Source organism: Vicugna pacos, chromosome 15, assembly GCF_048564905.1.
Source record: "Vicugna pacos chromosome 15, VicPac4, whole genome shotgun sequence".
In the NCBI taxonomy this organism is placed as follows: Eukaryota; Metazoa; Chordata; class Mammalia; order Artiodactyla; family Camelidae; genus Vicugna; species Vicugna pacos.
In genome coordinates this window covers 3,709,207-3,725,742 of record NC_133001.1, presented here as the reverse complement: position 1 = coordinate 3,725,742, position 16,536 = coordinate 3,709,207, and the positions used below count along the sequence as shown (strand labels likewise).

Here is a 16,536-nt window from a genome sequence, read left to right as displayed (position 1 = left end):
AAAAAAAAAAATGTATGGGGGAGGGGCACTTGGCGAAATATATCAAGAAGTCCTATGTAAACTGAACACATAGTGTAGAAAACAGTCAGAACAAGAGCAGCCACTTAAATGAGTCTTACAGATTAAGGTCCTGGCTTGGCACCACCTGTTGGGATGTAAGATTAAAAGGACTAGGCTGCTTTCTCCACAGCTCTTTAAACCAATTTGTTTAAGGCACAGGACTGGGTGTTACCAAATTCGGAGTATCTAGACTGATTACATCCAATGAGAAAAATTAGGTCACAACAGGATAGTAGCAGGAAGAGACAGTATTTCAGAAACTCATTCCATACAGTCAGAAGTGTTTTATTTAAAAAAAAAACAAAAAAACCAAAGTGAAACGAAAAAAAAATCCTTTAATCAGGAAGTCTGACTAAATTCAGATTTAATCCAAACTCTCAAAAACCGATCAGGGAAAGCCAACAGGTGCACCAGAAAGCAGGCAGCTGTTGACAGTTCTTTGGCGGAAAAGCAAGTTGCATACGTATATAAGCTTCACTAATGATTATCAAACCCAAGTTTTGTTTTTCAAAAACACATCTCAAGATACACTGAAGAGACCAAACAGACAAGCCCAACAGTACAAAAATATGACAATGAAGGATACAGGAAAGGCCATATATGACAACACACACGAGTAATGTGTCAAAGAAGTCCTTCAATCCTAGAAAACTCAAAAGAGGAGCCCTCAGGAATGGTGGCATACATAAAACAAGGGCGAATAGCGAATGGAACCACCCTGAACATTTTCCCCACGACTAAGCCAAAGAATGACAGCTTAAGAGACATGTGGTTCTTCTTCTGGTTTTCAATCAATTTGTATATAAATGAGGGTAAATTTCTTCTACTCAGTTATCATCATTTCTTCCTTTCTACCTTTTCCGTAATTTTCTCTAGCAACATTTTTTCTTTGGTTTGACCAGTTGAACTCCAAAGGTTTGGAACCTAAAGTGAGTATCAACTCATTACTGGAATAGCACTTGGGAAATGCAATCCTAGAAAAGGCAAATTTTAACTGAAGTGGACTGACAGAGTTACACAGCCGTTCTCAGTGTGACCATGCTCCCCACACTGTGAATCGCAGGGTCAGTGGCTTCTCTCGGCTAGATCACATGACCCAGCGTGACAGTGGCGTGTTCCCTGGTGAGTTACCGCAGGGCTATGTGCACAGACACCTATCCATTTTAAGTTTTCAATAAATACAATGTTTTAAGCCATTTAAGTAGAATAAATAGAGAATATTGCATTTCTGCTGGCCTGGTTTTCCTCTTGAACTGGCTTGGAGTGCTCTTCATGATACAGAAGACAGAATTGTTAATTCCTTGCCACTCCGACCTCCTTAGACTTCAGTGCATCCCGCTCTTCAAGCCTCAGCACTTTTTTTGCAGCAATAATGGTATTCTTCATTAGCATTGCCACTGTCATTGGACCAACACCCCCAGGGACTGGAGTGATGTAACCAGCTTTCCTCCTGACTCCTACACAGAAAGACGGGCAGATTGCTTTAACTACGGCCATGGAAATGTATATATTTTAACATATCATGGAAGAAGCATTAAAAGAAAAAGCAGTAATATACATAAGCACCTTCATAAGCCTCAAACTCATTCTTTAAAAAAATCACATCTACATTATTCAAGAGTAAAGGCTTTTAAACATACTAATAAAATAACATGTATATAAGAAGCAAGAGTTGTTCGATGAATATTTATACATCTAAATAACCTGTAGGGGGAGAGGATAGCTCAAGGGGTAGAGCGCATGCTTCGCAAGCATCCAGGGTTCAACCCCCAGTACCTCCTTTACAAATAAATAAACCTATTTACCTACCCCACCCCCCCAAAACTAACCTGTAATTTACCAGTCATACTTTTCCTCCATGTTAAATTAACTTAAAAAGAAACATCTTAGTAAGTTAACTGCATGAGATATGTAACTGTAATAAGTATTATCTCAATTAATACATACTTAAAATATTTTTGTAATTTTACCCTATGTATGTACTATATTTAACTATACTATTTGCCCAAAGCACCAAGCAGAGTAATTTTCTGAAAAGTGAAAAGTATGATTATTTTTAATCCAATCTAAAAGGAAAAATACTTGGATAACCTAGGCTTGAGTCTGACTGCTTGAAAAGAAACAGAAAGCTAGAAATGGGATTATCAGTATTAAATTCAGATTCCAAACTGAAAGGTGAAATCTACTAGCAAATTCCAAACTCAGGAATATGGCTTTTCCCTGGACTTTAACATTCTAGGTCTGTGATCTCTCCTTTCAATATGAAAATGAGAACTCCAGTAACATTTTTTAGGAGACTTAGTGGTTTAGGAAAATCACCTTATTAAATTTTCAGGCTTGTTAAAGGTCTTGAAGTTGTTTTAATTATTAAATAATCCTAGGGGAAAAATCAAACAACTTTCTGAAAACTATGTATCTGTTCTCCATAATTTGATGATACAAACACCTAAAATAATTCTATGATGACTATAATTTTTAAAAAGATTTCCCTTAATTCTCATGGAAAGCATTCCAAATAGTATGACCAAGGTAACACAAATTTAAAACTTAAAAAAAAAGTAATCTGTCCTAAGTGTCCAATATAGTATTTACTGATTTTTCTATTTAAAAAAAATTATACCATTTACCTTCAAAATCCACATCTCCAACCAACTTGGGTTTAGCAGTTACAGGATCCTGAATTCTATTTATTCCCACATCAATGACAGCAGCTCCTTCCTTGATCATATCTGCGGTGATCAGATTCGGAACGCCTAGAAATGGAGACAGAAATGATCGACGGAGTACTATAAAGAAGACTGCACCTGTCAGATTCTTATCTAATTTCAACTTCAAGAGACCTGGAAGAATGAATTAGCTTGTTTTACAAAAACCTGTTTAAAAAAAAAAAAACTATCAACCAAGGAAACATTTAAACTTGATATAGTAAAAAGAAATATTTTGAGGCTGTAGAAATAACATTCATCCATCAAGTGTCTAATGGAAGGCCAGAAACCAGCATGCCAACCATAACTCTCCCCTCCTCTTTGTAAGCAGCCCACGTTAACAGTCTCAGGGGGATGATGACCAGAATGGCAGCGTGGCAGGCGGTCCACCTTCACCCTCCGAGCGGAGGTCCTTCCGCCCCCTCCCCGGTGCCCTTACCGGCAGCGGAGACCACAATGTCCGCAAGAGCTGTGTGTTTCTTCAGCTGCTCCTTGGGAGTGTATCGGTGGGCTACTGTGACTGTGGCATCACCTAAGAGTGAAAAAATAGACGTCTTGGTTTCTGAATCAAAGCTGCGGTTGGATTAGATCACAATTAGGCAAACCAAGGTAGAAATTAAATATCTCTGAAAAAAATAACTGACTCGATTCCTGTGCCATATTTTCTGGGCAGCCAAATGCATTCTTTGAAAAAAAAAAAGATATACTTATGTGGAATCTAAAAAAAAGACAAATGAACTTATATACAAAACAGAAACAGACTTACAGAAATAGAATACAGACTTGTGGTTGCCAGAGGGGAGGGGTTGGGAAGGGGTAAACTGGGAGTTCAAGATTTGCAGATACTGACTGGTATATAGAAAGCAGATAAACAAGTTTGTACTGTATAGCACAGGGAAATATATATATATTCAATATTTTGTAGTAGCTTACAGTGATAAAGAATATGAAAATGAATATATGTACATTTATGTATGACTGAAGCATTGTGCTGTACACCAGAAATTGACACAACATTGTAAACTGACTATACCTCAATAAAAATAAAAAACCCAAAAAAACAAATACTCGATTTCTTGTAAGTTTACCTGTTGGTCCTAGCTCTATCCTTTGGTGTTATATATAACTGGATTTATTCCTTATCCTACTTAATAGCCTTTCTAAACAAAGCATCACTAGAATTACTCAAGGATTTTTCTTAAAAGGTTGATGAACGCTATCTGGAAATATTTAGCTTTGCCATTATTTCTGATATAATCATGTAGGTCACATTATGATAATCACATACTCTGACTCTGATTTGAGACTTTTTCTCAGACAAATGAACAGGACTCGACATGCTGACACATTATAGTCATATCAATTCAATCCTTTGCAATGGTCTAAGATTTTTCCTACCACATATGCAGAATAGGACACTAACTCTGAATCAGTACTGCTTCCAACTCTCAAAGCCGTAACTAAAATTTGGAATTGCCTACCGCCATACTTACGCTCAAAACTCAAACTGACATCTGAGGCTTATCTATTTCTGAACTAGCGCCATACTACATGAATATAAATAAACTCTCAGGTGACACTGAGTACAGCTTCTCCTACAAAGATCCCAAATACCTGTTAACAAAATCACAACAAGTACAAAGCTTACCAGAGTTCACACTTCATACATCCACCAGGCAGTCTCTCAAGATGCTCACATAAAGAAAAGGACACGTCTCTGAAAGCAATTTCCTTACCTCCAGGTCGCTCATGTGCCCCATCTGTGTGTAGCAACATTGCAATGGGCATTCCGACATTTTTTGACCTTCCAGCCACAACCACATTCTTCCCTAGGGTTGGAATACCTATAAAGAGGAAATATATTTGCATTTAAGATAGGGGCAGATTATCTTAGAAAGGGCAGCCCAAGAAAAAGAAAGCTGATGGCCCAGGATGTCAATCTAATTGTGACAAAGGATGTCACCAAGCCTACTGCCTCATCTGTCAACTGGACTATCACTTGCCACACACAGTGAAGGCTAAAAGGAAACATTCTGTGAGCTACAAAAATATTATGTGAATGTGCACTATCACCACCGTTAAAACTGAAGTCTCCTTCAGGGGTTTCTGGAGTAAACAGCAGAGACAGTTGTAGGTAACTGCTAAGAGTTAGGCTCTGCGGAACAGGACTAGGGGATACAGGGCAGAGTTTCCATTCTTTGTTACTGTATGAATCTTTACCATTTGCAAGAACTGCTTTTGAACTTTTTTAAAAAAATGTTGTTGCTGTTGTTGGGGGCAGGAAATTAGGTTTATTTATTTATTTGGTTTTAGAGGAGGTACTGGGGATTGAACCCAGAACCTCATGCATGCTAACCATGTGCTCTACCACTTAAGCTATAGCCTCCCCGCTGCAAGTACTGCTTTTAAAACACTAAGACAGACACACAATTATGGGATATGCCTACCAGTTCGCTTAATTATTTCCCATACACCCCATGGAGTAGCTGGTAACATGGAATACTGGTCCAAACACATTCGCCCCACGTTAATTACATGAAAGCCATCAACATCCTTGTCTGGAGAAACAGCATTGCAGATCCTTCTCTCATCAATGTGCTCTGGAAAAGAAATCGGAGCAGTGGTTTTAAGTCACTGTTACGTAGTTAGCATCGCTTGACTCCAGCTTACTTGGTTTGCCAAAAAAAAATCGGCTCCCCTCCTACAACTTGCCCCCATGACTGGTTTCTTCACCTGTGCATCAGGAACACACAACCAGCAAAGCCAAATGCCAAGATCAAAGCCAGCGTCCTCTTGTACCGCTGCTCCCCTCCACTGTCCCTCGCATCAAGACCTCAATACCAAATCAAGCAGTAACTGGTGTCCTCAGTAGGTCTGTCACAAATCTAGTAACACACTCACTCAGTCTTGAGTTTACCTCCCCTTGAAGTCAAATCCACACGATGGGCCGGTTGCGTAAAGTAAACAGCCCTCTCCACTCCTCAGAAATCACTTTAAAGGGTGGTGTCCAAAACTCACCTGGAAGAGGCAGCTGTACAAGGAGGCCATCCACGTTACTATCATTGTTTAGTTTACCGATTAAGTTCAACAGTTCTTCCTCTGAAATCGAAGCTGGTTTCACAATTGTCTCACTGTTGATTCCTACAAGAAAATTCCAAGGTTTAAAAAAAGAAGAAAAGAAGAGGCATCTGTTGAGAAATGCTATGTTGGCCAGCCATGTTCACACCCTCCCTGGTAGCTGGAAGACCTGAATCAGCTCACAGGGAACCTTAAGCAACTTCTAAAATACGGACACTGAAGAATACTGGCTTGATACTTTCTATACATTATTCTACATAATCCTCATCAACCTCATTTTACAGACAAGGAGACTCCAAAGTCCATGTTCTCCCCACTGTACCATGCTATCTCCCATCCCGAAGTCTTAAATAGCCACGGCTTACTCCTCTCTAGAGGTTCTAAAAGAGGTTTTTCAATGAAAAGGGCAAGAGGCCTCAATCCTCAGTGATAAAGAACAGAGTATGCCAAGGGCTCCCAGTCCGGTAACACTGCCCAGACACACCAGGGGCTTCACAGCCCTTCGGAACCCCTGACCCACAGATACGCGGGCAGACACCCCGCTGAACCTATCCCACTCTGGCCTACAGCCACACAGAGCCTGCAGCATAGCAAGGTCTGGAACACAAACCTCCCATCACTCAGACCTGCGCTTTCCGCATTCAAGCCTCCAACCACTTTTTTTTAAAATAGATTCTTAGGTTTATTTATTTATTTTTAATGGAGGTACTGGGGGCTGATTGAACCCAGGGCCTCGTGCATGCTAAGCACGTGCTCTACAACTGAGCTATACCCCTCAGCCCAACCACTTCTGAACTGCATGATCTAATTAGCTTTGGAACCAATTGGAGGAGAAATCAAAGGTTATTTCAAAGAAGTCGGAGTCATTGCCTTCAAATCCAAGACTGTGTTCTAGGCCACATCCTTGAGGTCTCCTGGACCAATGCTCAAACACCTCAGACAAAGACACATTATTGCTCAAGGAGAGCAGATGTAAACTGCGTTCAGGGTCACCTAACAAAGGTTAAGACTAGCACAGAAACATTCCAGAAGACACCACCCTCCCTAGTCTGTAAGCCTTTCCCCACCAGCAGCCTGATTTCTTTATGACAAATATTTAGATCCAGTCCAATCACATCAGCCTCCTCTGCTTGGGTTTTCTCATAAGAAAAAGGAATCAGAAATCACAATAAAATTTGCCTTGGATAAGTGAACAGCAGTCAGGGTCTGAGGCTGACACATACCCACATCGGCAGCCGCTTTGCTTTTGTTGAGGACATAGGAGTGACTTGCAGGATTCTCCCCAACCAGAACCACGCTCAGGGACGGCCGCCGGTTGCCGGCCGCCACCCACTCCTCCACCTCCCGCCGCACTTCCTGCTTGATCTGCTCGGCAAGTTTCCTTCCAGAAATGACAACAGCTTCATTGCTGCAGAGGGCAACAGTCACAAAGACCAACTGCGTGACTTTTCGTGGAGAGTAAGGATCGGACTACAAAGAAGTGGAATTAAATACCCAAAACTGCGTGGGGTCGGGGAGCGGGGGCTGGAGGAAGGTGGTCAAAAGGCACCGCGGGCCCTCCTATCCACAGGTTCCCCATTGGATGATTCAATCAACCGCGGATCAAAAATATTCGGGAAAAAAATTTCAAAAAGCTCCAAAAAGCAAAACTTGAGTTTGCCCTGCACCTGGCAACTATTTACATAGCATTTACGTTGCACCTACAACTATTCACATACTGTTTACATTGTTATGGTACTATAAATAACCTAGAGATGACTTAAAGTATATGGGAAGACGTGCATAGATTACATACAAATACTATGCCGTACATACAAATGTGTTATACAAGGGAGTTCAATATCTGGGAATTTTGGTATCTGGGGGTTCCTGGAACCAATCCCCCTCAGATACGACTGTACAAGCTTCCATTTGTGAGATAAATAAGTACTAGGGATGTACTGGATGGTGTGATGACTATAGTTAACGCTGCCATACGATATACAGCAAAGTTGTTTTGAGAGTGGATCCTAAGCGTTCTCATCACAGGAATCAATTTTCTTTTCATTACATCTATATGAAATGATAGATTTTAACTAAACCGTTTGTGGTAATCATTTCACTATGTATGTAAATCAAACCATCATGCTTTACACCTTAAACTTATACAGTGGTTATGTCAATTATTTCTCAACAAAATGACAAAAAGAAAAAAAAATGTGAAGTTTAGATTAGAATACAGGTTCCTAATCTGAGGGACAGCTGAAGTCTGAAGGGCAGGTTCAGCATGGCATATCTGTGTCCAGCCACATATTTAGGAGGATAAAGCTGATTGAAATATTACGATCATTAATCTGAACCTTGGAGGGTTTAAGTAACTGACAGCTAGTACCTGACAGAAGCTGGGTCTTATATCCAGCTCAGTCTGAATCCAGAGTCTAGGCTTTTAACGCTATACCATCCTGCCTCCAGATCACTGACGAACTGATAGGCAAAAAAAAAAAAAAAAAGTTTTCATTGTTTATATTTTGCATTATTTTATCTGATCGCTCACCACTATGAAGTTCGTTTTTCCTATATGCTTATGTGCCATTTGTGGTTTGTGTTTTGCCCACATTGTTGGCAACCAGTCATATGCTTCAAATCATTTCCCAGTTAGTTTCTTGGCTTTTCATTTATACATGCTTTTAAATGTATAAATTACGTTATGCAGTTAAGCCAATAGGCAATACACTGAACAAACCTCAAATGCCTACTGCTCCCCACAGGCCCTCCTGGAAAAGACTTTCCTGGTGAAGAACAGGGATTGGGGTGGGTCAGGACTAGGGAGGTCCCATCTCGCAGGTGGCAGTGTGCTCTACCCTGAGACCCCAACGCCCATCCGCAGCTGACAGGTCAGGAGTGAGTATCTGATGCCAAGGTACTTTCTAGGCTGGCCAGAGGTCCCGGTGGGGCCAAAGCTTATGCAGCAGGAGCAGTGGTAGTGAATTGAACCAGTAAGAGCTTCTCTCGGAACTACATTCACATGCTAGAACCACAGGGACGAGAAACTGCTTGTTGGAGGTGAGGCAGTGAGAAAACTCGGGGTCTAGAAGCATCTCCAGTTCCCCAAAGCATGTTTAAATATCTGAAAGCCTCTCTCTCCCTAGTAAAAACTGGTTATGCACCACTTCCTGGATTCCAATGTGGAAGATCCCGGGTTTTCTTACTTCCACACATATCCTTACAATGAAGTTTCCATTACTTAAAGAAGGATAAGCATTTGTTCCTTAAGAAAAAAAGACTCTGCTGAAAACAAGACTTTCCCTTTAGGTTTTTGTCCCCAGTGTCGTGAGGGATGCTCCAACCTTAAGAACAATGAAGCATACAATTGATTCAAACACTGAAACAATCTGTGTCCCCTTACAGTATGTATTTAGTTCACAGGGATAACATCAGGGTACCGGATATCTTGTCTGGTCAGATATAATTCTCAAGGCCACTGTTAATTAAAATGGAACTTTACAGCTTTAGCAATGTTGAAGCCTTGAATGCTTGCTTTTCACTTGCTTTGTGATTTAATACCTACTTTAAATGAAAGCTCAATGTCTCAGACATAATGCAGTAACTTTACAATCTAAACCTTCTATGAATCTGTATTTGCATCTTTCGAGGTATTAAGGAAACATCACAATTTTATAGCAAACCAAATGCTTTTACCCAGATTTGATGTGATGATACTAGCATAGTACAAAATATGTAATAGCAGTTCATATATATTCATGGTATATTGAGGAACTGAGGACATGTTAATATCTACAAATCCATTTCAGGGTTGGGGGGGACTTCATTAAAAGGGTATTTGCTGATACAAATACCCCTGGCAACGTTCTTGATCTACAGTAATACCAGGAATACCTGTCCCAGGCCAGAAATATATTCCCAGTCCTAGTACAGAAGAGAATAAAAGACTACTTTAAGCAGGCTTAGGACAGTCATTTATATTGAATGAAATAACTCACATAAAGTGCCAACTACATGTAGTAACTAAAAATTAATTTCTAACTCTCTTCCGTTGGTTAGATTTATACACATACATATCCTTAATATACTATATATATATTTATCTATTTATACACTCATAAGGATATCCATACAAATATTCAGTGCAAAGGACTTAGATTGCATTTCATTAAAAAGTTCCTTTTAAAAGCAGTAAACTTAAGATAAACAAGTTTATACTGTACAGCATAGGGAACTATATTCGATCTTGTAGTAGCTTACAGCGAAAAAGAATATGAAAACGAACACATGTATATTCATGTATGACTGAAGCATTGTGCTGTACACCAGAAATTGACACAACACTGTCAACTGACTGTACTTCAATAAAAAATGATTTAGAAAAATAAAATAAAAGCAGTAAACTTAGAGAAAATGGTACCAGCACATCTGGGCTAAGCATAATATAATAAGACACAGGGTTCTGGGGGAACCCGGTGTTCCAAGTTCCAAAGGCAAGTTCTGGATGTTATGCCAATTTACTGGAGAAAAAAAAAAAGTCGAAGAGTAGCAAGAACCGAAACAGAGCCACAACGCAAGGAGTTATCTTTCACAGCATAACTGTGTTGTAGCCCTCTTCTGTGTACAACTTTGCCAAATGTGAAACACAGTCCTCCAAGGCAACTCCCTAATTACCTAATTTCCCAACATTTTTTTTTTGCCAAAGGGCGGATAAAGTTACTGCTACTCCCAAAAAAACAGAAATGGAGATAGATCAGTCCTACAGGGAATCCAAAATTTATTAGCCATATTAGCTAACACTTATTTACAAGTGCATTCACAAATGTGTTTAGAAAATTTTCCATTAAAACTATGAATCAACAGACTAGAAAGTCAAGAGGTCTGTCCAAATAAAATTCAAAACTGAAATCCAAGTCAGTGGCGTCTTCACTTTCCTCCTAATTCAATAGTTTACAGTACTGTAATTTCCCATGAAAATTTAGGATGGGGTGCATTTCACAATTCATGATGCAGTTTTTTTGGAAAGAGTGCTGTTATCGACTAATTAATGGAACCAGCAATGAGTGAACAAACAAAGACACAAAGGGGGATGGAACTAACATGTACTAAACACTAAGTATTTTGCTAAGAGTTTTACATACTTTAGTGAGTAACCTTAGGACGATTATACTAAGTCTGTTACACAGAAAGGAGAAACTCAGGACAGTAGAAACAAAATTCAACACAAAATTGTGCCTCCAAAGTCCATTTTTTCCTATACCCCATCTAGACTACAGTACTCTCTCTCTAGCCATGAAAACTCTCACACCAAACAAATAAATACATGCAGACTCATAGTTTCATAAAGATAGTTTTAAAGTTACCAGCCAGCAGTAATTCAAAGTAATACACTGGAACCCTGAATACCATATGTACTTACTGCCTTCAGAGACGTGGAAACCTACATTTTCATTTAGGAAAGGAGGTGAAAGGAGGGCATTTGTCACTGGAGAGTGTGAGCAAACTGGTCCAGTTCTCTAGGTGATGAATTGAAGGATCTTTATAAATGTCTTCAACCATGAAAGCAACCGGTACATATGGCCAGAACTCGGAGGAGAAATGACAGCAATGAAAGATGGGGCTGGAAACGTAGGTCAGGGTCAGACTAAGGAAATCCTCTGAGGTCTTCTTTCAAAAACTTAATCCCCATCCTGTGCTCCAACAGCACCATGGAAATGTCTCTAATAGTATTTTTTACACTGATTGGAAATTATACACGTGTTCTGACCCTTGACACGTACGGCAGTGCCACTAAGGATAGAACCGTTTTTCCGATCTCTGAAGTCGCACAGCCTAGCACAGTGCCTGGATAAAAGGGAATGCTGTTTCAAGGCTTAGGTCTCTGCAGTGCAAAGGTTCTAAAGATTGACAGCAAAGAGGGCGCACAGGTTTAGCGAAAGAAATCACAGCTCCTCCTCCACTCCCACCCATCAAAAAAGATTCTTCAATCTAGGTTTAGCGTGGGAGTTCGAGGTCCAGAAAGATCAGGAGATACTTATTACCGCCCTAAGAAAACGCAAACAGAGCTTTCCCTCTCCTCCTCCCGGGTGTTTACTCCCTCAATTTACTTGGCCTGGCACTAACCAACTCGGGATGGGCTGCCTCAAAGTCCTGCTGACCACAGCACAGTAATCCCCTTGAGGGGAAAAGGGGCAGGTTGAAGAGCAGCGCGCGCCGCATCCACGTCCGGGAGGAGGAGGAGGGAAGTGCTGGTCCTGGGCGAGCAAGGCTCGGGGATTTCGTCAGACTGCTCCAACCCCGCTCCGCCGCTAGGGTCCCGGGGACGCACGGCTCGCAGAAGGCTGCTCCCTCAGAACTCTTCCCAGCGCTCGCCAAAGCGGCTCCTCGGCTTTCCCCAAGACAGCTCCTGGCATCACCATGGCCAAGGGCGGCCGGTGACCTCCGCATGCTCCCACGTCAACTGCGGCGCCCCAGAACCCATCTGCGCCTTCGCTCCAAACCGTGGGCCTTTCCCGCCGGCTGACCGGCCTCGAGACAGGGCGACTCCCCGAGCCTCCCGGAGACTCGCTCCTTCCTAAAGGCGGGCTCCCGGTCTCAGCCCACCACCCTGCGGAGCGAGCGTCCTGGTGGCAGCCTGCCGCCACGCTCGGCTGCCACGTCGCCCCGCCACACCCCTCTCGGTGGCCACCACCGCCCGGGACGGAGATGCTGGGGAAGGGCGTCCCTGGGCGGGCACCGCGCTGGGTTCTTCTCGGCTTTCCGCGTTGGCCCAGCTCCCCAACCGTCTTACCGAACTGCCGAGAGGTGGAAGGGGCGAGGGCGGAGGCGGAGGCGGAAGCTGCAGCTCTGTGCTGGCCGGAACAGCCATGTGGCCAAAGTAGACCCGAGCGACGCTACAGCCATAGCCAGCGCCAGGAGGGTCGCGCGCGCGGGCAGCCTAGTTATACCGCCGCCGCTTGGCAGGCCCCGCCTCCCGCCGGCACCCACTGGTCCCTGCCGCACTCCGCTTGAAGTCTATTGGGCCGCTGGAGCTGAAGAAGCCAATCGGGTGTCTTTATTAAACGCAAGCGAAGACCAGTAAAGCCCTGCTTGTGATTGGAGCAAAAAGAGCTAGGAGCGAGACTTTGGAAGGCTCGGAAGAAAGGCTCGGAAGAAAGGCTCGGTAGCTCCCCGAGACTGGCTGAGGAAAGCAAGCCCCTGCCACATGCAGCTGTTGTCAAGGAAGCCAGGCCAACTGGAGTTCGGTCATGTATTTCTCAAATATATGAGCATCTACCATGTGCCCGGAAATATAAAGAGTGGATAAAAAGTTAGACAGATGGAATAGCAATGAATAAATGAATAAATGTAGAAGAATGATGGAGTTAGAAAATAACTATTTGGCAAAAATCATGCTAAAAATTGTTTCAGACTCAATGGCTGTCAAAGCAACTGGGTGAAGTTGGATGAGGAGTAAGTTATTTACATATAGCTTTGCCAGATCTTGCAAATAAAAATACAAAATGCTCAATTAAATTTGAGTTCTAAATAAATAACTTGGGAGGAGGGGTCATATTTTAGCAAAAAAGTATTCATCGGTTATCTGAAATTCAAATTAAGCTGGGCCTCCTGTATTTTATCTGGCTGGCCACCCTATGCATAATCTCAAAGTATGTCTCCCACAAAGTATTTTTGTTAATAGCAAAGGGGGGAAATGGCACATTTACAGTGGAGAAACCTGATAGTCATCATTTTAAACAAGTGATCACAAACACACATTATGTGCCCTCAGATACAATGTTACGGAAACTACAGGCCAGCCAAGAAACAAGCACCACTCGGAGGGTTGGAGTACTCAGATGTATTACGCCAGCAGGCTCAGAGGGGCTTCTGCTCCGAAGCGCTGAGCACCTCCAAGACGTGCGCATGAGGTTTTATAGGGTAAAGTACAAGCTTGGCGTATTTGGCCAATAGGCATGGAATAGCTTTAGCAGCATTATCATCACAAAGGTGGAGGCGGGGAGGCAGCAAACCAACATTCCAAAGCCAGATATGTATGTTTGAAAACCCAGCTGGCTAGCAAGAAAACATAAACAGCAAACCAACACTAATTAACTTAGATTTACAAGTTAGTCCAGCGGAACTCAGATCAGTATTCCAATACTTAGATTTGTGAGTTATCTTGTTAGACCAGCCCAGCCTCTCCTTCACATTCCTAGACTTGTGACTTATCTTGTTAGACCAGCCCAGCTTTTCCTTCACAATAACACACTGAGGAGGACACATCACTTCATAACTCTTAGCAAGTCTGAATATTGGATGGAATGATTTTTCTAAACCATTGAATTCCAAAAAATTCACACATTGAGAGGAGAGATCACAGATCTGAAACAGTAAAACAGTCCAGGAAAAAGCCACATTCCTGAGATTTTGGAATACACTAGTAGACCTAATCACAAGAAAATATCAGATAAGCCCAAACTGAGAGACTTTCTACAAGAAAGCAGTCTGTACTCTTCAAAAAATGTCAAAGTCATGAGAGACAAAGAATGACGAACTTTTCTAGATCAAAGGAGCCTGGACATGGCAATTCAATGTAATGTGTGATTCCAGACAAAAAAAAAAAATATATATATATATATATAATATACATATATATGTATATGTGTGTGTATATATATATATATATGTGTGTGTGTATATATATGTAATTTTCTTTCTTTTCCCCTCATTCTTCTTTTCTCTCTCTCGTGCTATAAGGAACATTATAGGACAACTGGCAAAATAAGGATAAACTCTGTAGATCAGCTAATAGCATTGTATGAATCAATTTCCAATACCCAATCATATCATGATTATGTAAAGACAATGTCCTTGCTTTAAGAGATAAATACCATGTCTACACCTTACTTTCAAATGGTTCAGAAAATATATATATATTTATATACATACACACACACACATCCATTTGTGTGTTAGAATTGCCATAGCAAAATACCACGGACTGGTTGGCTTAAAACACAGAAATTATTGTATCTACATGAGATGATGGATGTTCACTAAACTGATTGTGATAATCATTTCATGATGTATGTAAATCAAATCATTACGTTGTACACCTTAAACTTACACAGTGCTGTGTATCAATTATATATGTATCAATAAAATTGGGAGAAAAAAATTAATTTTCTCTCAATCCTGGAGGCTGGAAGTCCAAGATCAAAGTGTCAGGAGGTTTGCTTCTCTTGAGGCCTCTCTCCCTGACTTGCAGATGGCTACCCTGTCACTGTCCTCACATTGCCTTTTCTCTGTGGGAGCAAGGACACCAGTCAGATTGGATTAGAACCCACCATGACTTCCTCATTTTAACTTTATTACCTTTTTAAAGGCTCTGTTTCCAAATATAGTCACACTCTAGGGTCCTGGGGCGGGTAGGGCTTCATATGAACACATGAATCTGGGAGGCACACAATTCAGTCTATAGGAATGTATATACATAGAGAGAAACTGGTAAAACAGATGGCAAATGTAACATATTGACAACTGGGGAATTGGATGAAAAGTATGCAAGCATTCTTTGAACTCTTCCTACAACCTTTCTGTGTGTCTGAAATTATTTCAAAATTTAAAAAGAATTAGTAAGATTTCTGCCTTCATGGGGCTTGAGGTAGACATACAGTGAACAAGAGAAGAATGTGGTGCTGAGAACCGTCAAAACATAGATGTGAAAGGTTGTAAAGGTCAGAGTGTGCCCTCAGGTTATATGACTGGAATAATGACTCACAAAAATCTGTCCCCAGCACGCCGTGGTGGGGAGGACTTTACAGTTCCTTGGACCTTGCAGCAGTGGCTCTGAAGAAGGAAAGGAGCCAGACACGCCCAGATTTTAGGATAAATAACCCTCTCACCACTCTGCAGAATTTTGGAATTTCCCTCTTCCCAAAATGCAAACTCTTGAGAGTGAGACCATGAGAACATTATTATATATTTTTATTAGGCTTAACAAAAGGATTTGCTTCTAAGCTCCCACAGATTTATACTGAAATACTGTTTGTTTAACAAAAATATTTTATGCTCCAGTTTTTAGTCCAGATTCTGGGAGATTCTGTGAGATTCTGTGAGGGCCCTTCTACACTCGGGCCCTGACTAGCCTTTCTGCCCGCTCTGTCCTTGCTCGGCCCTCCGCAGAGTACATCCCATGCTTCCCCCTGCTTTTTGGTTGCCCACCCCTCTCTGCTCTCCAGAGCCACTGCGACTCACTCCCCAAGGCTACACCCCCCCCACCCCCCACCCCGACTGCCTAACTTAACAATGTTGCCTCTGAGCCTCCACACTAAGTGGCCTCCAGTGTTTCATGAACACATAAGGAAGCATTGGGACCACACCCAAGGGCAAAATAGCATTTTTACTCCAACCCAACACTGACAGGCAGAATGAATTGCCCTCTCTTCTAGGCTATCCTAGCATGGAAAAAAAAAACTCCTATTTCTGCCCTCAGAATGACATCTTGATATTGGTCCACCCGTCTATCTCATCTAATATGATGTGCTTATTAAATCAAGACAATTCAAGGGGGGAGGGTATAGCTCAGTGGTTGAGTGCATGCTATGCATGAGGTCCTGGGTTCAATCCCCAGTACCTCTATTAAAAACAAACAAACAAACAAACCTAATTACCTTCCCCCCAAGACAATTCATATCTCATGACTTATTTGTGTAAGCACAAAGCACAT

General features: G+C 41.7%; 1 protein-coding gene across 2 annotated transcripts; it reads right to left on the bottom strand.

Annotated features, from left to right (window-relative positions):
* Window positions 1–329: 329 nt before the first annotated feature.
* Window positions 330–12,768, bottom strand: LOC102545702 (bifunctional methylenetetrahydrofolate dehydrogenase/cyclohydrolase, mitochondrial). Of its 2 annotated transcripts, XM_006219002.4 has the most exons (8): window positions 12,616–12,768; window positions 7,067–7,251; window positions 5,784–5,906; window positions 5,213–5,365; window positions 4,502–4,609; window positions 3,205–3,297; window positions 2,688–2,813; window positions 330–1,517 (listed from the first exon to the last, which is right to left on the bottom strand). In XM_006219002.4, the coding sequence occupies exons 1-8, from the start codon at window positions 12,726–12,728 to the stop codon at window positions 1,354–1,356; spliced, it is 1,065 nt and encodes a 354-aa protein (XP_006219064.1). In that variant the 5' UTR covers window positions 12,729–12,768; the 3' UTR covers window positions 330–1,353. The 2 variants fall into 2 exon arrangements, with proteins under 2 accessions (XP_006219064.1, XP_072793590.1); XM_072937489.1 differs by lacking the exon at window positions 7,067–7,251 and having other exon boundaries at window positions 12,616–12,752.
* Window positions 12,769–16,536: the final 3,768 nt, after the last annotated feature.